This window comes from Molossus molossus, unplaced genomic scaffold (genome assembly GCF_014108415.1).
Source record: "Molossus molossus isolate mMolMol1 unplaced genomic scaffold, mMolMol1.p scaffold_m16_p_7, whole genome shotgun sequence".
Classification (NCBI taxonomy): Eukaryota; Metazoa; Chordata; class Mammalia; order Chiroptera; family Molossidae; genus Molossus; species Molossus molossus.
Window position 1 is genome coordinate 60,297,385 of NW_023425401.1, and position 25,687 is coordinate 60,323,071.

Consider the following 25,687-nt stretch of genomic DNA (forward strand, 5'->3'; position numbering starts at 1 on the left):
AAAGAGAGAAAAAAAACATTGATATGAGAAATGTCGATAGGTTGCCTGCCATACACACCCTGACTGTGATTGAACCCGAAACGTGGGCATGTGCCATGACCGGGAATCAAAATGGTGACCTTTTAGTGCACAGGACGACTCAACCAACTGAGTGACACTGGCCAGGGCAAAGAGCACAAACCTTTAATGGCACTTGATGTAATTGCCAAATTATTTATAAAAATATTTTAGAGTTATGCTGTCTTCAGTTAAGTAGGTTCAGCTGTCTGTAACTAGGGATTTTTATTTAAAATGTTTTGGGGCGCATTGCCCGGCTGCTGTGTCTCACTTATTGAGTGTTGACCCATGCACCAAGAGGTCACAGGTTCGATTCCCGGTCAGGACACATGCCCGGGTTGTGGGCCCGATCCCCAGTGAGGGGCATGCAGGAGGCGGTCAGTCGATGTTCTCTCTCATCTATGTTGCTATCTCTCTCCCTCTTTCTCTCTCTCTCAAATCAATAAAGAAAAATTTTTTTAAAAATGTTTTGGGGGGGTGTTAATTTAACAGGAAATATTTTAATATTTCTTTGGCTACTAGTAAATTTAAACATTTAATTTTCATGTGTTTGTGGTATTTTCTTTTGATTATTCAGTTATTTTTTCATATTCAACTTATGAGATCACTTAACAATTTAGGTTCTTTTTTTATTTTTTATTTTTTTGTACAGACAGAGTGGGAGGGAGAGAGAGGAAGAGAGAGAGAGGGAAACATCGATGTGAAAGGGACACATCGAGTGGCTGCCACCCGCACGACCAACCAGGGCCGGGGACAAACTGCAACCGAGGAACATACCCTTAGCGGGAACCGAACCCGGGCCTCTCCGGACCACAGGCGGACGCTCTAACCGCTGAGCCAAACCGGCCAGGGCCTAGGTTCTTTTTTTAAAAATATTTTTATTGAGCCCTGGCCCTTTGGTTCATGGTTAGAGCATTGGCCCACAGACCAAAGAGTTGCAGGTTCGATTCCAGTCAAGGGCAGGTACTTTGGTTGCAGTTTGGTCCCTGGTCCTGGTCGGGGTCGTGCAGGAGGCAACCATTCGATGTGTCTCTCTCACATTGATGTTTCTCTCTCCCTCCCACTCTATCTGAAGATAAATGGAAAAATATCCTGGGGTGAGGATTAGAAAAAAAAATTTGTGTTTTTTTTTTAATTGATTGTTAGAGAGGAAAAGAGAGAGAGAGCATGAAACATTGATGTGAGAGGGGCACATCCATCAGTTGCCTCCCGCATGCCCCCAGCAGTGATAGAGCCCACAACTTGGGCATGTGCCCTGACTGGGAATCAAACCAGCAACCCTTTGGTGCACAGGATGACACCCAACCAACTGAGCCATACCAGCCAGGGCGACAATTTAGGTTCTTTTCAGCGCTGTGGCTAATTAGACTTTTATCTAATCATATTCTGCTTTTTTTTTTCTTTAGCTCCAGTAATAAACCGATTCACGAGGCGTGCCTCAGGTAAGTCTGAATTTTGCTTACTAGTGGTGACATTTTTCAAATGATAGCAGTATTTGGAGAACAAGAATTGAAGAGAATAATTGCTGTAGAGCAGTGATTTTCAATTGGTGTGCTGCAAGAATTTTTAAAACAGGCAACATCTGACTGTTTAGTCAGGGCACTGACCTCTTTTCCCTTAGATTGTCAAATAAAAAATGCTAACAGCCAAAATAACAAAGCTGTCCATTGTGAATGAATCAAAGTGATTACCTATGTTTTGTCAAGGTCAGCAAAAAATACATTTTTTCATGTGGTGCAGAATTTTAGTATTTAGTTTATGTGTGCCATGAGATGAAGAAGGTTGAAAATCGCTGCTATTGAGTAATATTTTGTCTGTTGTTTTCCCAGAAAAAAATAACCTCTGATATAATTAAGAGCTAGGAAATAATTGGAAATATTCTCTGAGTGGCTAAACTTAAATTTACACTGTGCACTGAGGCTAATGTACCTTTTTAAATGGAGTCTGTCACCCCATTTTGTCTGAACCGCAGGCCGACGCTCTAACTGCTGAGCCAAATTGGCCAGGGCTGTCACCCCATTTTGTTGATTTCTGTTCTTGATCAGTTATCTGCATTGATTATATGATTGATGAGCCATGGTTTAGAAGCAGTGATTTAGAAGAATGGGTAAAGGACACTCTAGAAGCAGTGGTGGATGAGACTTTTTAGTTAGGGACGGGAAAATGTAAAGTGCAGATCCATAAGAACTAAATGGGACCATTTAGAATCAGAACAAATTGCTTTACATTTGTTACTACCCCTGTGGTATTGCTGTCTTAAAGATACCATAGTAACCTAATGCATATGCACAGTTATAGACCTTGGATTAACGAATACTTATATTAGGTTCACTACCTACGTTGGTAGAGAAGTACAGGACACAATACTTCTATCCAAAATGGTTTACGTTAGATGAGTTTGGGTGTTACAATAGATAAACTATTATGTGGAAAATTCACCTCTGTGGAATACTTTCTCTCTGAAGATAGAGGACAAATAAAGTTTTAACTATATTTGATTTGAGAAGATTACTCTTTCTTTGAAATATAACTAGGTTGTTTTTGTTGAAAACCCCAAGATAAACATTTCAAACACATCATCGACATTTATATAACTGAGTAATTTATTTCTTAAAATTACCTTATTTTCATCTGTGCTATATTACTAAAGGTGTTTTAAGGTTGAGTTTTGTTTTTAATTTGTCAGCAGTTACTGTACAATTTTATTATGTAGTTACCAGGTCTATAAGAAAAAGACAATGATTAAGGAAATGTGCTATATTGGGATGGTATCTACTTTACTCTCCTGAGTTTTTTTGTTATCTCAAGGCATATTTATTTTAAATATTGAAAACAAAGAGTAGATTGTAATAACTTTTGTGGAATGAGAGATTATGTTTATGTCATTAAGACATCAACTTTATCCCAAGGTAGAGCTATCAAGCATGATGATAGTCAAATATATATAGTATATGGTCTTTTATGAACAGTCGTGGAAACAAAAGAGGAACAATAAGAGCGAATCAGTAATATGATCCCTTGTTTTCATAACTGAAAATTCTTTCCATAGAAACATAATTAAGAGTCTTAGAATAAATGATCTCCCTTTCTCTCTTTTTTTTTTTTAATCCCCACCTGAGGATATTCTTCTATTTATCATCAGATAGAGTGGGAGGGAGGGACATTGATGTGGGAGAGACACATTGACTGGTTGCTTCCCACACAACCCGACCAGGATCAAGGACGAACCACAACCAAGGTACGTGCTCTTGACTGGAATTGAACCTGTGACTCTTTGGTCCGCTGACTGATGCTGTAACCACTGAGCCAAACCAGCCAGGCCTAAATTATTTCCCTTTCTGCCTCAAACTATATAACATGAGATTTCTGGGCAAGTTCCATTAGTACTTATTGCACATTATATATATATATCATCAATTGATGGATCAGGGCTCTAGTATGTAGGTTACTTTTGAAGCACCATTATTTTAGTCCCCCTCTACCACTATATCTATGAGTAGTGCCTCTCAGCAGGATTTGGTTGAAAATGTAGAGAAGATGGAATACCAGCAAAGAAATATACACTAAAGCCAAATAATTGCGTTTATTCCTAGAATGACAGGTCATGGGATATACATGTTAGTGAAAACAGAAAGGAGCAGTTTGATTTAAAGAAAAAGAATAAAGTGATACAAAGTTCAAGAGTCTTGTTATATACAGCAATAAGCCTTAAAAGGAGTAAAAATTGTTACCCTAATATAATATGTTGGAAACTATTATGAGAATGAATCTTAACATTGATTATAGGAAAGAAAAGATAACTAATTTAGGGAGTACCACTTGTGGGTCAGGCACTAAGCCTTTTATATACATTGCTAAGCATTTTTGTTTTTTTCTTAATCCTCACCCAAGGATATTTTTTCCATTGATTTTTTTTTTAGAGTGGAAGGGAGGGAGGGGGGAGAGAGAGAAACATCAATGTGAGAGAAAAACATCTGTCAGTTGCCTCCCATATGCACCCCATCCAGGGATTGAACCTGAAATCTCGGTATGTTCCCTGACTGGAATCGAACCTGCAACCCTTCAGTGCACAGAATGACGCTTCAACCAACTGAGCACACAGTGAGGGCACCCATAATCTTATTTCTAAATAGCACCCCATAACTCTATTTTTAAACAAAGAAAAAGAAATACTGCTTCTGTTCTTTTTAAACCCATTTCTATTCTTAGTAATTACTTCTTAATCTGTATGTCTTTTTAAATACATAGAAGTCACACACAATCTATTTTAGAATTTTTATGTAATTAACATTGAAAGTTTGGGGTTTAATTTTTATTAAAGATTATGGGCTTTCTGTTTTGGAAGGTCGTTCTTTTTGGTGGAAATATAGAAATATACTATTTATTGTTGTAATTATTAAAAATTAGCTGTGGTGGTAGATGTAGTAACTCAATACAACTTTTTTGTTTGTTTGTTTTAATCCTCACCCGAGGACATTTTTTCCATTTTTTGTTCAGATAGAGTGGGAGGGAGAGAGAGGTAGAGAGAGAGAGAGGGAAACATCGATGTGAAAGGGACACATCGAGTGGCCGCCACCCACACGACCAACCAGGGCCGGGGACAAACTGCAACCGAGGTACGCGCCCTTAGCCGGAACCAAACCCGGGTTTCTCTGGACCGCAGGCCGATGCTCTAACCGCTGAGCCAAACTGGCCAGGGCTCAATAAAACTTTAAGAGTAAAACTAAGCAGCCTGGCCCATGTGGCTCAGTGGATTGAGCATTGTCCTATGGACAGAGAGGTCCCAGTTCGATTCTTGGTGAGGGCACATGCCTGGATTGCAGGCTCGATCCCCAGGAGGGGGCGTGCAGGAGGCAGCTGATAAATGTATCTCTGGTTCATGTTTGTATCTCTCTCTCTCTTCCTCTCTCTCTAAAGAATCAATCAATAAAAATGTAAAAAAAAAAAAAGGAGTAAAAGAGCAAACAACAATCTTGTTGTTTCATTGTTCATCTAGTATATCATGTGGGAGAGACCCTAAGCTGTGAAGTTGCACAGATTTGCATGTAAGTTCTTTACCTCATTGAGTTTTACTTTCTTATTTTCATTTTCTTTCAGTTTGGGATCATACCAGCTATAGTCATACTTGTGATGGTTAATTTAAGTTAGATGTTTTTATAAAACAGAATGTCTAGGCTCTCAAAAAATGTTAGTAGTTCTTCTCTAGACCATCGTTTAAAACAAAAGAAGACAGTAAAATCCTCAGCTCTGTGCCTTAGCCTGTTATTAAAAAAGCTTTAAAGAGTTATAATACTATTTGATATTCATCCTTTAATATGGGCATCTCTTTTTATTGTTTGCACTTTACGATTTTTGAAAAAATTATAGTGTGTTTTTTTCCCTCTCTGAATTGAAAAATAAAATCCAGAGCTATCCTGTTAATCTTGAGACAATGCCTTGCAGCATGAGGTCAGACCTCTCACTGAAATTTTTTAACCCCAGGATTTTATTTTGAAAAGTCAAGCTTGTAAGAAAGTATAAAGAATAAGTCAGTGATCATCTTTGTCTAGATTTCCCAATTGTTAATATTTTGCCACATTTACACGCTCTTTTCCTTACACGTGCACATACTCATACTTTTGTTTTTTTACTGAACCTTTTAGAAATCCTATATCCTTTTTGGATATCTCCTAAGAACAAGGACATCCTTCTACATAATATAACACAAGGAATTTAATCTTGATATAATGCCATTAATTAATATACAGTTTAAAGTTCAGTTTCTTCAGTTGTCTTGATATGTCTTCTCCCCCCTTTTTCTTTCTTTTTTTAAATTTTTTATATATTCAAGCTCATTTAAGGCTTTTATATTGCATTTAAATTTTTGCAGTCTGCTTTTTTAGAGTTCTGAAGGTTATCCCTACCAATGAAACAGTTCACCTGTTATGAATTCTTAGATTGCATGGACACATCCATTGCCTGGTCATTATGCATCATTGATATTCATGAAATCTTTTTATTGACATGTAATGTTGCTTTCATGGACTACTGTTGAGCACTACTTGCTCTAATAGTAATTATTTCTTATAATAGAAGTGAAAATCAAACTACAAATTATGAATTTGCTGATTTTCTTTTCTCATGTAGAGAATTAACCACATCTTGATTCTTAGCTATAGCATGAGTGTTGAATTGTCTATTTTTAACAGAGCTAAAATTGTATGTATATATACATATATAAAATATATATATATATTTTAAACTAGCATTTAGAATAATTCAGAGGTGAAATTAAGTTTTTAAGTCTCAAATTCCACTGTATAAAATCACCCTAAACAGAAAATGATTTGTCCCCAAGAAAGTGGTGAAATAGCAGAAGTTCATATCTTGTCTTGAATCTGATTCAGGGAACATATGCTTCCTTTTGTTTTGTTTTGTTTTGTTTTGAAAATATTTTGTAGCTGTGGAATTCATTATTTTTACTCTGAAGTTATTTGATGGGATATTTAACCCCCAAATGATTTTTTCTAGAGGCCCTTCTAAGATTGTCAAACTAATTTGCTGATATGAATATATTTATATTATATTTTTGAAATGAGCATTTAGGAAGTTTATTTCAACCTTTATAATCACTAACACTAGATAAATAATGCATACTGGGAGAATACTACTTTAATTTAATGATTCATTCAGCAAACATTAACTGAATCCCTACTATATGCCAGATACAGTGGTAGGGATTCAAGAAACATCAAATATAGCCCTTGGGAAGTTCATAATCTAGCAGGGAAGCTGACTGTGACTCAGCGTGTGGTAAATACCACAATATCCACAAAGGGAAAGGGGAAAACGAATAGTTCTTTCAGGGTGTGGCTCACAGATAGGTGCCATTTGAGCTGGTCTTTAAAAAGCTCATAACGTGTATGAATAGGAAAATAAGGAGATCATTTGTGCTTTATTACTAATAACTAGTTATTTTATTATAAAAAGTCATTTTTCATAGAATGCAGCTCTGCACTTTGCCTCTGCCATCAAGCACCTGGTGCATGGAGTAAGCAGATGCCCATGGCCATTGCTAGCAGGGGCTTAAGGCCAAGAGTTACTTATGCCTTTAATTTACCATTGTTTTAAATGTGAGTGTCGCCCTGGCCAGTTTAGTTCAGCAGTTAGAGCATTGGCCCATGGACCAGAGTTTGGTCCCTGGTTTGGTTCCCATTAAGGGCACATACCTTGGTTGCAGTTTGTCCCCAGCCCCAGTTGGGGTAGTGTGGGTGGCAACCACTCGATGTGTCTCTCTCACATCGATGTCTCTCTCTTTCTCTCTTCCTCCCTCTCTATCTGAAGATAAATACAAAAATGTCCTTGGGTGAGGATATGAAAAAAAAAAAAATTTTAAATATGAGTGTTTCTTTTACTAGAGTAAGCAGTCTGGGCTCTGGGTTCAGATAGACCTGGGTTGGAGTACTGCCTCTGCTACTCACATGTCCACTTATTAAAAGTAGTGTGCGTGTGTGTGTGTGTGTGGTGTGTGCCGCCTTAGTCACCTTTCTAACACTCAATTTCTCCTGGTAGAAAATGGGATAGTACTTATCTCTCAACATTTATAGTAGTGATTAAACAGTAAATAATTCATGAGTAACACTTAACATAGCATTGTCTCCAGTTTGGTTTCATAGTATCAACCTGGTTTCCAACTATGTTTCCTGGATCAGCAGGGGCTTCCAGAAGTTTTGAGTGGATGTCAGAAATAGCTGTGGACTGCAAAGATTGACCTGAAGAATTTGTTAGAAAGATGATACCTAGGGTGAGGCTGAAATCAAGAGTCAGACAGTTTAACTAAGGCAACAGGATGAAACCAGAGGTGCCAGCACTGGGCCTGGGAGGTGAAAAGAGAGAGTGGAAGGGTGGACCTAGAAGGGTTCTCTGAAATGCCAAAGCACAGCCCTGGGGGCTCTTTGTCCAGGCTTCTTTCAAATGGTGTGGAAGTGGCTTTAACTACTTCATGTACCTGTCATCTCTCTGTACCCAGGCTCATGTTAAAATGGATTCTCCCCTGTGAATGGTTACAAATAAAACCAAATAAACAGAGCAGGTGCTACTCCCAATCATCCCCAGCCTCTTCCCTCTCTTTCTTCATATTCTAGCAGTGCTCAGTTACTGCTACTTCTAAAGCGTAGTGTTCTTGCAGGCCTTAGCCTGCTGTGAGAATTAAATTTCAGTGGAATGTATGGGAAGTGTTGAGTCTGGTTCTTTTTGTTAGGCCTAGGAATGTTGATAAACTATTTCAAGGCCAGTGAGAAATTATCTCTTGAACTTAACTGCATTTTCTCCAAAGTTCTCTTCAAGTCCTCCAGGGGAGAGAGAGGAATGCAATAGTAAAAACATGATAAATAGTTCAAGGCAGGGCAGAGTGGGATGTCTCCTTGTGCTCCTAACTGTGTTCTCAGATTCTTCACATTAGCAGATTCAGAGTGATTTGGAAAGCGACATGGGAAGCCTGTGTAGCTCCCCTCGCTCCTTATGTGTGCTGGTCACGGCCTATAAAACAGACATGAATAGATAGAATAGACATTTGAACTTATCGCAACTATTTTCTAATTATGATCAGGTCACACTACTCCATAAATTATCTGTGTGAGGGACCAGTTTTTCCCCCTAATTCATTGCAGACCAGTACTTTTATAAAAAATAATAAAATTGCCATGGCAGAATCAAATAGCTATAATAGTTCCTGAACACTCCCACTCTATACTCTCTATACTTATCTCATTGTGGACTGCTGTGGTTTGGGTGACATGACCTGTATGCTCTATATGGGATTTTCAAGTTCTAATAAAAAGTTTTAATAAGTGAAAGTCACACATTCATCTAAAGAACTGCTTATTAGCCCTGGCCAGTTTGGCTCAGCGGTTAGAGCTTCGGCCTGCGGTCCCGAGAGACCCGGGTTCGGTTCCCGCTAAGGGCACGTACTTTGGTTGCAGTTTGTCCCCAGCCCTGGTTGGTCGTGCGGGTGGCAGCCACTCGATGTGTCCCTTCACGTCGATGTTTCTCTCTCTCTCTTCCTTCCTCTCTCTCCCTCCCACTCTGTCTGTGCAAAAAATGGAAAAGTGTCCTCAGGTGAGGATTAAAAAAAATAATAATAAAAAATAAAAAAAATAAAAGAACTGCTTATTAAACCAAAACCATTCCTTACTACTTTGGCATTTTGTAAGAACAGACTGCACTGTGAACAGTGCCCCTCAGAGTGGTAGAATGGTGGTATGCAGCAACTTGCTTCAGGTCCATGTTACACATACTGTTACTTCTGCTGCCCGGCACGTGCCTCTTCCTATTTGGAACACTCCACAAACTTGGCTTGTCTAGCCTTACTACAATTCACCCCCCAACCATGTTCCTTTCCCTTCAGCATTATATCTTTCTTTCTGGATGTCATCAATATAGAAAGAGTACATACTCCTGCGGCGGTGACTATTACTCATCTTTTGATATTGTAGTTTTTTCATATGTCTCTTCCTCTACTGAACTGTGAGCATCATAATTGATGAACTAAGAGAAAATGATACTTCTAGATGAAGTCAAAGAAAAAATAGAAGGATGGGAAGATTTGGCCAGACTTGTGTAATGAGAGGTTTAAAGTTCTTGAAGTAAGGACCAGTCATGTATGTAGTTACAGAGTGAAACTTAAAGTGGATGACGTTTTATTAGTGTCAAGGAAGCTAACATAATTTGAGGATGGGTTTGGACATTGAAGTCTTCTGTGATGATGGCAAAACTGGAGTGGAAAGAAAATTGAGTCATGTACCAATCAGGAGAGGTGCCTGAATGCTGTGAACCTCAGAGGAGCACAGGTGTTTGAATGGGAGGATCAAGTAGTGGTCTGGATGCCAGTGTGGAGAGCCAGGAGAGTCCCTCACTACCTCTTGGATCCCACTGTGTGCAGAGAGTGGGTCCTTCTAAGAGGTGTTCTTGGAGAAGAACCAGGTTCCAGCTAAGGAGGGATGTCAGAAATGTTTTATAAAAGCACTTGAGGATGTGGGGAAAGTTTTGGAAAGTAGTGTATAGGAGGAATCCACAGGTCAGCAATTGCACTGAGCAAATATTTATTGAGCATTTATCACTGCTAGGCACTGGGCACAGCAGCAGCAAACACTCCTTGCCCTCAAGATACTTACAGTCTAATGGGGAAGCTGAAAAGAGCGTGGAGATAACTTTGGGGGAAAGGCAGTTGTCTGGAGGGTTTCGCATACTGTGGAAGACCAACGATGACAGAGTAAAGGGGCATGGTTGATTCTAGGGTCTTTATGTTCTAATTTGTTTACTATGAATACTTGTTTAACTCAGCTTTCTTTAATTCTATCAAATTCCTAATAAGAGCATTTTAATCTTCTGATATTTACCTTAAGTATAAAGGCAGCGTAGTGTAGACTGTGAAGAGCTTGGATTTGGGCCATTCTTTCAGTTGTATATTAAATATTCAGTGAAAACCTACAGTGTGTTTGGCACTGGGCTGGGCCTGAGGCAGACAGGTCATTTAGGATCTTAGTCGCATCATTCATTAGCTTTGTGACCTCAGGCAACTTACTCTAACTATCTTCTATAAAACTGTGTTGTTGTAATTCATGAAGAGAGTACAGGCATAGCTGTTTTGTTTTAAAGCACGTGCCTGACACAGTGAGTGCTAAATAACCTATATATCCTTAGGTTCAATTTGCAAAATTTTAAAATAAAAATGCCACAATATTAGTATGTGTTATTTCCTCTTATAATTTATCCCACTTAACCTTAATTGGCCAAAGTACATAATTCTGTATATCTCTGACAGCTAATTCCCTTAACTGAAATTTGGATTGATTTAACATTTGTAGGGAGATTTTATGGGAGATGAGAAAGATTCTTGTGAAATGTAACGTCCTTTAGATTTTTAGGTAAAAACAAAAAAGGAACTTCATTCTCCCCTAAATTATAAGTTATATTTATAGACTGTTATTTTGAAACTAAATTGATCTGCCTTTTAAATTTTAACTTTTAATTTTAAACAAGTGTGTGTGATTTTATTTTTATTTAAAAACATTTTTCTTTTTATTGATTTTTAGAGAGAGAGAAAGGGAGAGGGAGAGATAGAAACATCCATGAGAGAGAACATCAGTTGGCTGCCTCCTGCATGCATGCCCCCCACTGCAGATCGGGCCCACAACCTGGGCATGTGCCCTGACTGTGAATCAAACCGGTGACCTCTTGGTGCATGGGTCGATGCTAAACCACTGAGCCACACCAGCTGGGCCAGGTGTGTGTGATTTTAGCCCCCACATCTCCTTGCTCTTAATCAGATTGAACCAGCTGCTTTTTAGAGCTGATTACTAGAGAATGTTACTTGCATTGGGTTCTGAGACTCTGAGAGCCAAACAACATATTTTATACTAGCTAATTATTTGATAATGTTTCTGATATTTAAAAAAATTAATGGCACTGCTAAAGCACAAAAAAAAGTATATCCAGGTCTCCTCTTTTACAAGTAAGGAGCAGGTTTCACCACCATCACCACTATCACCCTTTATTTCCATCTTCAATCTTGAGTTACTAAAACCAGAGAACATTGCTTTTGATGTTATTGTTTTACTTAAGACGGTATAATCTAATTGATCAAGGATATTTTTCCACTGATTTTTAGAGAGAGTGGAAGGGAAGGAGGGAGAGACCGAGAGACAGAGAGAGAGAGAACCATCAACGTGAGAGAGACATGTCGATTGGTTGCCTCCTGCATGCACCCTGACCAAAGTCAGGGATTGAACCTGCAATCCAGGTACATGCCCTTGACCAGAAATTGAACCCAAGACCCTTTTGCTCTAACCATTGAGCACACAGGCCAGGGTGATGAGCCTTTCATTTGAAAGACTGCACAGCTTAAATAATTATACTGTTAGACTTCTATCAAGGAATTATGAATGTTGTCTTTATTGACCTCCATCAATAAAAGGTGGAACTGACCCCTTCCTTAGATATTTTAAAACAGGATTCCAAGTTAATCTCCCTTTTAAAAACAGATATAGATAATTTAATATTAAGTGGCATAACATAGAGTAATAGGGAACCAAATAAAAAGTGTTCCAGAAAATGTACATGGCTTTTATGCTGTGAGGTCATTTTCAGAGCTGCATTTCAACGAATTGCTGGTGATCTGCAGTAGAAACTGAAAGCTTAAACTTACCATTTCTACTGTTACAGCTTTCTAAAAATAAACTGTTATTTTCAAGTTACCTTTTTATTTGGTATTTTCACTTTATTCAGATTTGTGGGCCTATCAGAGTCTTGCTTTTTCTTTGGCGCATTTATATAAAGGGAAGGATTTAACCTATTTTAAGTTCATTTCTTATATTTGAGATTTGGTCTTGGAATTAGAATAATGAAAAAGCTTATAACCCAGAATTATATTTTTATTTATCAAAATATAAACATTCATATTATATTACATAGGCAATTACATCAAAAGTTAAATGAAATTTAAATTTTTCTTTAGTTAAATAATATTTTTAGAAGGGAATCTTGATGTTAAACTATGTAGTTGTTGGGACTGAAGTCTCTTGGATGGTGGTTGTCGCTGTAAGAGAGTCACTCTGTATTTCAAATCCTGGAGAGAGATTCTAAGGCAGAGATCATTATATGTTTTGAAGGCAGCCTATGAAAAGATCCTGTTAAAAGATAAATTGAGACATCAAAAATTTTAAGAGTTTCTTTGAGCACAAATTGATTCAAATTGGGCAGCATTCATTCTAACAGATAGACAGGAACGCTGAGGAGATGTACAAAATCGAAGACTTTTATAAGTAGGAAGGAGTGGAAACAACGAAGATATACTAGACAAAAAAGCTGGTTTGTTATTGGATGTTTACTTTCATAGGAGATGGCAGGGTCCATCAGGCAGATTACCTAATTGGTACTGATCAGGCAATTCCCAATTGGCTGCTTTTTCCTTTCTGGGAAAGCTGAAACTGTGTTAAACCAAGTCTCAGGTTGGTGATGCAGGGCCTGGCATTAGTAACTCCATTCTAGGCCTGTTGCCTTGTTTTAGTAATCCAAAATGTTTTCCATGAATTTATAATTCCCAAAGCTGTTTTTCCTTCTCTTTCATCAAAGAATGAATTTCTTTAACAAGCTCAAAAGTTTGAATAATGATAGATTATTTAGGTTATAACCTTAACCTAATATGTGAAAGTGGATGATGATGACGATAATGACACTAAAATGTATGCAGGTAAGTTGTGTGCTAGGCCATGGTAACCAACGAGAATCACCACTACTATCTGTAAAGGAGATTTTATTATCGTCATTTTACAGGTATGGAAACTGAGACACAAAGAGTTGAACATGCCCAAGGTCATTTTCTTTTTATATTTTAATAGTATTAATTTATGCTTAAAATGGAATCAGACTAGTTTTTAACTGTTTTATTAAATGGGAGTTTAATAATTTTATTAAGTTGTAAAACTATAAAAATAGTGGATACTTTATAACCAAATAATGCAGTTGTTAGTAAGGATTCTGCAGGACACTAAATGAAATGACTTCTAGCTATTTCCCCTGTTATAATTGTCATCCTGGATTTTGAAAATATGTTAAATATCGTAAGCACTAAATTCAAACAAAGTAGAGAAAAAAACAATTGTTAATCTCTAGTACCAACATTGTTTTTCTATACATACTCTTATAGATGAAGCATTTAAATGGTTGTTTTAATAACACCAAAGGTATTCTTTTTATTTTAATCAATTCTTCATTCAAATTTTCTGTGCCCCAAATTATAAAATAGTTTATATTTTAATGCTTTTAGTAGCAGTCAGTCTGAGTGACTCAAATTTTTATTTTTTTGTATCAGAAAATGTTTATTAGAAAATTCTCACCCTGAACTGGTATAGCACATGATGCTGTACTACCATTCATTAAAACCGACTGGAGGAAATATGCTCATTTCAAAGTGGTCCTTGTAAGAAATGTATAAAAAGCAGTTTCTGGTATGACTTGTGCTCTACCTGTGACCCTTGACATTACAATCCCGATTAATATTAATCTAAATTTAAGTATTATTCCCTTTCCTTTTCAGCTAGAAATCTGAAAATACTGTGTTGCTACCCAAATTAATGGATAAGTATCTAGGAATACTGTAAGTCATAATACTTTGTTTATACATGGGAGTAACTACACTTCTGGAAATGATTTGCTGCAGTTTAGTTAGGTTTATTATTTCACTTTGTTTCTCCCTAGAGAGGGGAAAAAATTCTTAATATTAGGGAAAATCTATTTAATTTATATTGCAGTGACTACCATCTGATGTCTGCAAATCAAGAAAAGATTAATGATATGCCCGGCCGGTGTGGCTCAGTGATTGAGTGTCGACCCATGCACCAAGAGGCTGCTGGTTCGATTCCCGGTCAGGGTACATGTCCAGGTTGTGGGTTCAGTCCCTGATCAGGAAGCAAATGGGAGGCAACCGATCAGTGTTTCTCTCTCACACCAATATTTCTCTCTTTCTCCCCCTCTCCTTTTCTCTTTCTAAAGTCAATAAAAATTTATTTTAAGAATAAATAAATTAATAAAAACATATCCTCAGTTGATGATTAATTAAAATACAATTAAGAATAGAATTTGTTGCCGGTTTTCTCAGTGGTTAGAGCGTCGGCCTGCGGTCCAGAGAGACCCCGGTTCAGTTCCCGCTAAGGGCGCGTGCCTCGGTTGCAGTTTGTCCCCGGCCCTGGTTGGGTCATGCGGGTGGCAACCACTCGATGTGTCCCTTTTACATCAATGTTTCTCTCTCTCTCTCTCCCTTCCACTCTATCTGAACAAAAAATGGAAGAAGTGTCCTCGGGTGAGGATTAAAAAAAAGAAAGATAAATGCAAAAAATGTCCTTGAATGACTATTAAAAAAAAAAGAATAGAATTTCTCAAATGCCTTCATAGCATTTATCTGATCTTTGTTTTATTCTCTTTAAAAACAAATTTTTTTTAATCCTTACCTGAGGATATTTTTCCATTTATCTTCAGATAGAGTGTGGGGCAAGGGACGGGGGAAACAGAGAAACATCGATGTGAGAGAGACACATCGATTGGTTGCCTCCCGCCAGAGAGTGAACCACAACTGAGGTATGTGCCACTGACCAGAATCGAACCTGCGACTCTTCGTGGGCTCTACCTGCTGAGGCAAACTGGCCAGGGCAGTTTTTTTTTTCTCTTTTAACATAATGATGTGATAAATTGTGAACTCTACTTGGTCATAGTATTAATTATTTATTGTGTTTTTGAGATATATCTTAACACATACCAACTATTTTAGTACAAATGAAAACACATATTTAACACAGAATCAAGCACTGAGTTTTAGGTTTAGTTCAGACAACATTATTGAATGTGCTTTTCAGTTTTAGGTGAATAATGAGAATCAGAGCTAGGGATTATCTAGCTAGAAACTATTGTTTGAAACTGCTGACATTTCATTTTATTGTGTATGAAATGTCCTAGTCCGTATATATAACAAGCAACCATTGTTCCACCCAAACTATGGAGCAAGAAATGGCATAGGGAAGTGTTTTGTTTCTGACGTGTTTTTATGTAAATTGAGATTTTATATATGTACCTCATGGCTTTTAAAATAAAAACTACACTGTAATTTTATAAAACTTCTCATGCATAGAAAAGTCATATATATTCTAAATGTATGCTTTTTAAGGATGTATGCACCTCCTAAATAGTATGTTATGTTGTTTTGATTATACAAATTCTGTTATTAAAAATGATTTTACAATGGGAATCTAGCAGAGGAATGAAATAAATACATCAGGAACATTTGTGCACATTACTTGTTATGGTTTTCTTTCCTAAAACCATTTTCATTAATCAGATACTTACTTTTTTTTTTATCATCATCCAAGGACATTTTTGCATTTATCTCCAGATAGAGCGGGAGGGAGAGAGGGAGGAAGAGAGAGAGAGAAACATCCATGTGAGAGAGACACATCAACTGGTTTCCACCCACATGACCCCAACCAGGACTGGGGACAAACTGCAACTGAGGTATGTGCCCTTAGCATTAACCAAACCTGGGACTCTCCAGTCCTCGGGCCAACACTCTAACCACTGAGCAAAACTGGCCAGGGCTAGATACTTTCTTAATTTTACTGATATTATAATGAAGCTAGTTATTAATAACAGGAAAGGAGCAAAGGGAAGGCCAGATATTATAGGCATATCATTTGGACATCTTCGCTAGGAAGCTACAACTTTACACTCCTCAGGGATCCAACAAAGGGGAGATAGATGCATGCCCAGTAAAGTTGGGGTGACATAGGAAAGGTGCTTGCTGTCAATTATACCTGAGGACAAAGGTCATTGGTCAGATTGGGGGTAATCACTGCAGGGGCTTGAAATTTGGGATATTTAATCCCCTGAACCTTAGAAGTTCACTCTCCTTGTTCCTCTTGTGCTCCTACTGCTCTTGCAACTTTGTGACTCTGGTTTGCAGGGTTCCCCTTGCATTCACCTACATGGCCCACAGCCATGTGGACCCCACACACAACAGACTAATGGACTTCATCTAGCCTGATACTAAATTGGACCCAGTTCCAACATGGAAAAGAAACTCTGGACATTGACTTAAATTCTGTCTTTACAGAAACCCCAGCTATACTTCTATGACTGTACAAAGGGAAATGGGCCTGGCCCATGTGGCTCAGTGGTTGAGCATTGATGCATGAACCAAGAGGTCGCCAGTTCAATTTCCGGTCAGGGCACATGCCCAGGTTGTGGGCCAAATCCCCAATGAGGGGGTATACAGGAGGCGGCCAATCAATGTTCTCTCTCATCGATGTTTCTGTCTCTCTCTTCCTTTCCCTTCCTCTCTCTCTCAAATCAATAAAGAAAAAAAACTTGTTTAAAAATAAATAAATATTCATTTCTTCAACCATTTTTGTTAGCATTTACTGTGTGCCAGTCACTGTTCTAAATGTTAAGAATACAGCAGTGAACAAAACAGTCTCCTCTTTTCTCAGTTAACTTCTTTCCATTCTTTATTAGTTATTTAGAAATTCTCTTCTCCTTTGAATCCTTCCTCTGTCCTCTAAGCAGCTGGTCATTCCTTTCTCTTCCATGCTCCTACAGTGTGTGTGTGTGTGTGTGTGTGTGTGTGTGTGTACACACCTTGATCATGGCATGAATATTATTGTTGATTTTTCTATTTCTGCCTTGCTTTCTAGGCTTTGATCACCTAGAAAACAAATGGTTATATGTAGTACATAGTTATGTGTAATATCTAAAGTGATATAAAATATACAGACAAAACAAGTTCTATCCTATTTATAATATATAATGATAATCCATGTTTTGTATCATTCTTTGTGACACTTTTCACAAACTATTTTTTTTAACACATTTCACAAACTATTTTAACATTTTTAAGTTTTTAATTAAATTTATTGGGATGACAATGGTTAATAGTGATATAGGTTTCAAGTGTGTGTATCATTTCTATGATACATGATCTATATATTGCATTGTGTGCCCAGCACCCAAAGTCAAATCAAATTCTGTCACCGTATACTTGGCCCCCTTTACCCTTTACTACACCCCCAACCCCTTTCCTCTGGTAACAACCATAGTGTTGTCTGTGTCTGTGAGTTTAGTTTTATATCCCACGTATAAGTGAAATTCTGTGGTTCTTAGTTTTTTCTGACTGACTTATTTCACTTAGCATAATATTCTCAAGGTCCATTCATGTTGTTGCACATGGCAGTATTTCATCTTTCCTTATGTGTGAGTAATATTCCATAGTATATATGTATCACATCTTTATCCAGTCTTCTATCAAAGGACACTTTGGTTGTCTCCATGTCTTGGCCACTGTGAATAATGCTGCATGAACATAGGGGTGCATACCTCTTTGCAAATAAATGTTTTGAAGTTTTTCAGGTAGATACCCAGAAGAGGAATTGCTGAGTCATATGGTAACTCTGTAAACCACCATACTGTTTTCCATAGTGGCTTTACCAGTTTACATTACCACCAGCAAGCAGTGAATGAGGGTTTCTTTTTTTCCACAACTTCTCTAACACTTGTTATTACCTGTCTTGTTGATAATAACCATTCTAACAGGTGTGAGGTGGTATCTCATTGTAGTTTTGATTTGCATTTTCCTAATAGCTAGTGAAGTTGAACATCTTTTCATATATCTGTTGGTCATTTGTATGTCTACTTGAAAGAGGTGTCTGTTCAGGGCCTCTGTCCATTTTTTTTATTGGATTGTTTGATGTTGAGTTGTATGAGTTCTTTATATTAACCTCTTGTCTGAAGTGTTGTTTGTAAATATCATCTCTCATATGGTTGCCTTTTTGTTTTGTTGGTGGTTTCTTTTGCTGTGCAGAAGCTTTTTAGTTTAATATAGTCCCATTCATTTATTTTTGCCTTTACTTCCCTTGCCTTTGGTGTCAAATTGATAAAATTCTCTCTAAGACCAAGGTCCGTAAGTTTAGTACCTACATTTTCTTCTATGTAATTTATTGCTTTAGATCTTATAGTTAGATCTTTGATCAATTTTGAATTAATTTTGTACATGGGTACAAACTGTAATCTATTTTCATTCTTTTACAGGTGGCTTTCCAATTTTCCCAGCCCCATTTATTGAAGAGATTTTCTTTTTTCTATTGTGTGTTTTTGGCTGCTTTGTCAAAAATTATTTGCCCATATACATCTGGTTTTATTTCTGGGCTCTCAGTTCTCTTTCATTGGTCTATGTGTCTGTTTTTCTGCCAGTACTATACTGTTTTGAGTATTGTAGCTCTGTAGCATAATTTGAAGTCAGATAGTGTGATACCTCCAACTTCATTCTTTTTTCTCAGGATTGCTTTGACTATTCAGGGTCTTTTGTGGTTCTATACATATCTAATGATTTTTTGTTCTACAACTTTAAAAAATGACATGTGCCCAGCTGGTGTGGCTCAGTGAATTGAGTGTCGTCCCATGGACTGAGAGGTTCTGTTTCGATTCCCGGATGGGGCACATGCCTGAGTTGTGGGCTTGATCCCCAGTAGGGGATGTGCAGGAGGCAGCCAATTGATGTTTCTCTCATCAATGGTTCTGTCTCTCCCTTCCTTTCTCTCTAAAAAAAAAAAAAAAATCAATAAAAACATGTTTAAAAATAATAATAAAAAATAAAATAAAAAAATGACATTGTGATTTTCATGGCGATTACATTAAATTTTTTTTTTTTTATCCTCACCCGAGGACATTTTTCCATTTTTTGTTCAGATAGAGTAGGAAAGGGAGAGAGAGAGAGAGAGAGAGAGAGAGAGAGAGAGAGAGAAACATTGACATGAAAGGGACACATCAAGTGGCTGCCATCCACACAACCCAACCAGGGCCGGGGACAAGCTGCAACCAAGGTATGTGCCCTTAGCAGGAACCAAACCCTGGTCTTCTGGACTGCAGGTCAGTGCTCTGACCACTGAACTAAACCGACCAGGGCATCATGGAGATTACATTAAATCTGTATATTGATTTGAGTAATACAGCCATTTTAAGTATGTTGGTTCTTCCAATCTATGAACACTAAATCTATTTCCATTTTATTGTGTCTTTTCTCAGTTTCTTTTAATAATGCTTTCTAGTTTTCAGTATATAGGTCCTTCACATCCTTTGTTTTTTATTCTTTTTGCAACTGCAATAGGAATTTTTTTCTTCTGAAATTTTATTGTTATTATATAGGAAAGCAGTGGATTTTTGTACATTATTTTGTATCTTGTAACTACTGTATTTTATTATTGTTGTTTTTTAAATGTTGTTATTGATTTTGAGAGAGAGAGAGAGAGAGAAACATTGATTGGTTGCCTCCCATTGTGTACCCTGGCTGGGGACCAAACTCATACCCTGGGCATGTACCCTAACTGGGAATTGAATCTGGGACCTTTTTTGGTGTGTGGGATGACACTCAACCAACTGAGCGACATCGGCCAGGGCTTTGTATATTGTTTTTAATAGTTTTATGGTGGCCTCATTACGGTTTTCTATATAAAGAATCATGTCATCTTCAAAAGGTGACATTTTACGTTTTCATTCCCAATTTGGATGCCTTTTATTTATTTCTCTTGCCTGATTGTTTTGGCTAGGACTTCCAGAACTGTGTTGAACAAGAATGGTGTGTTGCCAGGTTTTGATAATCATGATTATGTTGGCCTCATAAAATGTGTTAGGAAATATTGCCTCTTCAGTTTTTGGGAAGAGTTTGAGAAGAATAGGTATCAAATTGAGTCTGATATTGACTGAGGGGTTGTCATATTTGGCCTTTATTATGTTGGGGTGCTTTCTATACCCATTTTATTGAGTGTTTTCATTATACATTGGTGTAGCTTATCAGATGCTTTTTCTGCATTCATTGATAAGATCATATGATTTTTATCCTTTGCTTTGTTAATGTGGTGTACTACATTGATCAGTTTGCGTATAAACCATCCTTCTGCCCTGGAATGAACCCCACTCAGTCATGATGTATTATCTTTTCTAATATTTTGTTGTATTCAATTTGCTAGTATTTTGTTTAGAATTTTTTACATCTGTGTTCATGAGAGATATTGGTCTATAGTTTTTTGGGTGTTTTTTTGTAACTAGTTTTTGTTGTTTTTTTAAGTTATCTTTATTGTTGAGTATTACTGATGTCCCTCTTATTTTCCCCCATTAACCCACTCCACCCTGCTCCTGCCCCCCACCCAGGCCTTCACCACACTGTTTTCTGTGTCCGTTGGTTATGCATATATGCATATAAACTCTTTGATTAATCTTTTCCTTTTCCCCCTTCTCCCTACCCTCCGAGATTTGTCTGTCTGTTCCCTGCCTTCATGTCTCTGGATCTGTTTTGTCATCAGTTTATTTTGTTCATTAGGTTCCATAAAAAGTGAGATCACATGATACTCTTCTTTCTCTGACTGGTTTATTTAATTAACATAATACCCTCCAGGTCCCTCTGTGCTGTCTCACAGGGTAAGAGAGCCTTCTTTCTTTACAGTTCCATAATATCCTTGCCAGGTTTTGATATCATGATTATGTTGGCTTCATAAAATGTGTTAGGAAACATTGCCTCTAGAGTTTTTTGGAGAGGTTTTTGTTGGTTGTTTCAATTTCCTGACTGCTGATTGGTCTCTTTAGATTTTCCAGTTCTTCATGATTCAGTCTAGGAAAGTTATATATTTCTAGGAACTTACTCAATTCTTCTAGGTTATTGAATTTGGTGGCATATAGTCTTTCATAGTATTCTGATATGATCTTTTGTATATCTGTGATGTCTATGGTAACTTTTTTCATTTCTGATTTTGTTTATATGAGTCCTTTCTCTTTTTCCCTTAGTGAGTCTAGCCAGGGGTTTTTCAATTTATTAATCTTCTCAAAGAACCCCTCTTTGGTATATTAACTTTTTGCATAATCTTTTTCTTCTCTTTTCTTCAATTCTGCTCTAATTTTTATTATATACATTTTTTTGCTATCTTTGGGTTGCTTTTGTTCTTTTTGTAGTTTTTTAAGATGTTATGTTAGGTTGTTTACTTGGAATTTCTCTGTCTCTTTTTTTTTTTTTTTTGAGATAGGTCTTTAATGATACAAACTTACCTCTTATTACTACTTTTGCTACTTTCCAGAAGTTTTGATATATTGTATTGCCATTCTCATTTGTCTCTGCCTTTTGATCTCATCTTTTATTTCTTCTTTGACCCAGTCACTTTTTTTTTTTTTTTAATCCTCACCCGAGGTCATTTTTCCATTTTTTGTTCAGGTAGATTGGGAGGGAGAGAGAGGAACAGAGAGAGAGAGAGAGAAACATCGATGTGAAAGGAACACATCGAGTGGCTGCCATCCGCACAACCGACCAGGGCCGGGGACAAACTGCAACCGAAGTACGTGCCCTTAGCGGAAACCGAACCCGGGTCTCTCAGGACCGCAGGCCGACGCTCTAACTGCTGAACCAAACCGGCCAGGGCAACCCAGTCACTTTTTAATAGTATGTTGCCTAATCTCCACATATCTGTGGTTTCTTTACTTCCTTTATGCAGTTGATATCTAATTTCAAAGCATTGTGGTCAGAGAATAGGCTTGGTATGATTTCAATCTTGAATGTGTTGAGGCTAGTTTTGTGACCCCAGCATATGGTCTATCCTTGAGAATGTTTTATGTGCACTGGAGAAGAATATATAATCTAATGTTCTGGGATGAAAGGCTCTGTAAATGTCAATTATGTCCATTTGGTCTAATGTGTCATTTAAGGTCACTATATCTTTATTGATTTTCTGTTTAGATGATCTATCTAGAGCTGTCAGTGGAGTATTAAGGTCCTCTACTATGATTGTGTTTTTGTCAGTTTCTCCCCTTAGTTCTGTTAGTAGTTGCTTTATATATTTTGGTGCTCCCTGATTGGGTGCATATATATTTAGAAGTGTTGTGTCCTCTTGATGTAGTAATCCCTTTATAATTATAAAATGTCCATCTTTGTCTCTTGTTACCTTTGTTATCTTGAAATCTATTTTGTCAGAGGTAAGTATGGCTACACTTGCTTTTCTGTGGATGTTATTTGCTTGGGTAATCATTTTCCATCCTTTAACTTTGAGTCTAACTTTGTCTTTGTAACTTAGATATGTCTCCTGAAGGCAGCATATGGTTGGGTTTTGCTTTTTTTTTTTTTTTTTTTTTATCAATCTGTCACTCTGCCATTTTATTGGTGAATTCAAACCATTTACATTTAGGGAAATTATTGATATATGATGATTTCCTATAGCCATTTTATCTTATGTATTCTGGTAGCTCCTGCCTCCTTTGGTTCTTTTCCTTTGTGTTTCTGTCTGTTAGTTTTGTTTGGTGGTATTTTGTGCTTCTTTCCTCTGTTTCCTCTCTCTTTTTTTTAAGCTATGTGTCCCACTTCTGGGTTTTTATATGTGTGTGTGGTTACCATTAGGTTTATGCAAAATAAAGTTTCATATATTCAGTGGCGTTTTTATTTTTAATGCATCTGATCTCCATTCTCCTTTGCAAATTCAGACCTCTGCCCTCTCCTCTTTTGTTTTTGACATCACAAATTATCTGTTTGTGCTGTAAGTTTGTTGGTGATCTTACTTGTAGTTTTGTGACCCTTTGTTTTTTCTTTCAGGTAGAATAGCCCTCTTGAATATTTCCTACAATGGAGGTCTCTGGTAATAAATTCCCCCAGCTTCTGTATATCTAGAAAAGTCTTTATTTCTCCTTCATATCTAAAGGATAAGTTACTGGATATGTTCTTTGCTGGCAATTTCTCTTTCATTAGTTTGAATATTTGGTTCTACTCTCTTCTAACTTGTAGAGTTTCTGATAAATCTGATGATAACCAAACGGGCTTTCCTTCATAAGTTACTTTCTTCTTTTTCCTGACTACCCTGAGGGGAAAAAATTTTATTTTGTCATTAATTTTTGACAGTTTTAGTACAATATGCCTCGGAGAAGACCTTTTTAGATTGAGGTAATTTGGTGTTTTGTTTGCGCCTGTTATCCTTATATTGCTCTTTCTGTTGGAGTCAGATAGTTCTCTTAGAGTCCTTTTATTTTTTATTTTTTTATTCTCAAGTCTCTGTCTTCTTCCCTTCGTATCACTTCTAGATTTCTATCTTTCATATCACCAATTCTTTTCTTCATCTGGTTGGCTTTATTTCCTATGCTCACTAGTTCATTTTTATCTGTTTTATTGAGTTCTTCATCTCCAAGATTTGTTTGGTTCTTTTCTAAAGTTTTAGTCTCTTTAGTAAAGTACTCATTTTGTTCATTGATTTGTTTTTAAGCTCATTAAATTGCCTGACTGTATTTTCTTGCATCTCATTGAATTTTATCAGAACTGCAATCTTGAATTCTCTGTCATTTATGTCACATAGTTCCATGTCTTTAAGTTTGTGTTCTGGATATTTTTCTTTTTCTTTTTGACCTGCATTGGTTATTCATGGTATTTGGTGGATTCTTTCTCTGTCTAGTCATCTTTGTATGAGTGGCACTTCTCTAGCAGATTAATATGCGGAAGTCTTTCTATTATTTTCTAGTAGGTGGCTCTGAATCACAAGTTTTTTAGCTTTCTTGCATTTCTCTGACTTTTAAGCTCTCTGTGGGGTGATGTTTCCTGGGTAGGTGGTTTTCTCCCCTGTTATCTGTTTGTTCTAATCCCAGGGGACCAACCCTTCAGGGAAATGCTGTGGTGATTGGGCTCCAAATCTGTGAAGTCCCAGTACTGTCCCCCATAACCAGATGCTGCTGTCAGTGTAGCAGTAATATGTGAGGGCCAGTTGGGCTGGAGGAACTCAGCAGCTTCTTTGTTGTTTTGCCCTACCAGTAATGGTGACCTTGGACCTCCATCGGATTCCCCCTGCACCATTACCCCAGGACCAGTAGCACAGTGCACCTTTTACTCAGGGGAAAAAGTGATTCTGTCGTACCAGTTCTTGGGTTTGCACATAATGTGCTCTGCAATCTGACAACAAGCATGAAGGGAAGCAAACTCTGGGACATTGGGGGCAGCCAGGCTATATGGCTTTGTTTCTGTCTGCAATGCCCACTGTCCAACAACTGCAGCTACACTTCTGTGCTGTGTCCTTGCCTAGGTCTCTGGGTTCAGCGACAGCTCACATCGCCCACTCCTCCAGGAATGCCTCCTGCATCTCTGAGTCTCTTTGCTCCTCCTGGCTGAAAGGAATGCCAGCCACAACTGATTCTTCCCTTCTTCAAGTTGAGCCTGCTGTGAACTCCCAGCTATAAGGCTGTGTCCCTGCTCATCTCAGTGATAGCTATTCAAATTGTTGAAAGTTCAAGCGGAGAGACCAAGGGGATCTCTCACATGGCTATTCCTCTGATATCCCCAAACTACTTTTTAAATGAATAAATAAGACCTCCTATGGGTCCTTTTGCTTGAGTGTTATTTGGTATATAAATGTGAACTTCTGGATTTTTGAACATGTGCCAAATGCCTTTGCTCTGTGAATTCAAATGTAAGATTGTGGACATCAGGAAGGAATATATCTACCAAGAAGGACTCCTCATGGTTAACTGGGCACAAATTCATAACTAGAGTCTAGCAGCTGTTGCTTACAGAGGCTTCTCACACATGCTGCATTTCAGGGAAAAGCTAGAGACTGACTCTTCAGCTTCTTGTACTGTGCTCCTCCTGCCCTCTGAATCAACCCTCATCAAGGAGTTTCTGGTATCCTGTTTTGGACCAGTGAGCTGAGACCTGCCCCATTCAGTCAGAACTGCACAGCCGTATCCTCGTTCGTATATGTATTGACCAATCAGAGTGGCTCCATAACGACCAATCAGAATGTGTGAAACCAAACAGTCAGGAAAGTGCTATTGTGACCAATCAGATTGCAAACTTGGATTCCTTATTTGCATAAAAATGGACCAATTGGGAACCAGGGTGAGAACTTCCTCTATATAAGCTGTCTGCCCCTTTATCTCTGTGGAACCCACATTTGGTCTACCAGCGCCTGTGTTTCTCCAGTTTGCAAACTGTGTACCTGAGTCAAGTTCCTCTTTTTTCCGCACTCCAGATGGGGAACCCCTGTTGATATTAGCTTGGTGGCACCTCACTTTTGTTGATAAGATTATTATTAATGTATCAAGGAAGTTA

At 37.7% G+C, this 25,687-nt stretch overlaps 1 protein-coding gene across 1 annotated transcript in view; it reads left to right on the top strand.

The window, feature by feature from the left end:
• Positions 1–25,687, top strand: part of PRKAR2B (protein kinase cAMP-dependent type II regulatory subunit beta) — a 187,327-nt gene that overhangs the window by 44,774 nt on the left and 116,866 nt on the right. The window contains exon 2 of the mRNA XM_036247149.1: positions 1,464–1,499. Within this exon, the coding sequence (XP_036103042.1) occupies positions 1,464–1,499 (36 nt within the window). The remainder of the gene's footprint in view (positions 1–1,463; positions 1,500–25,687) is intronic.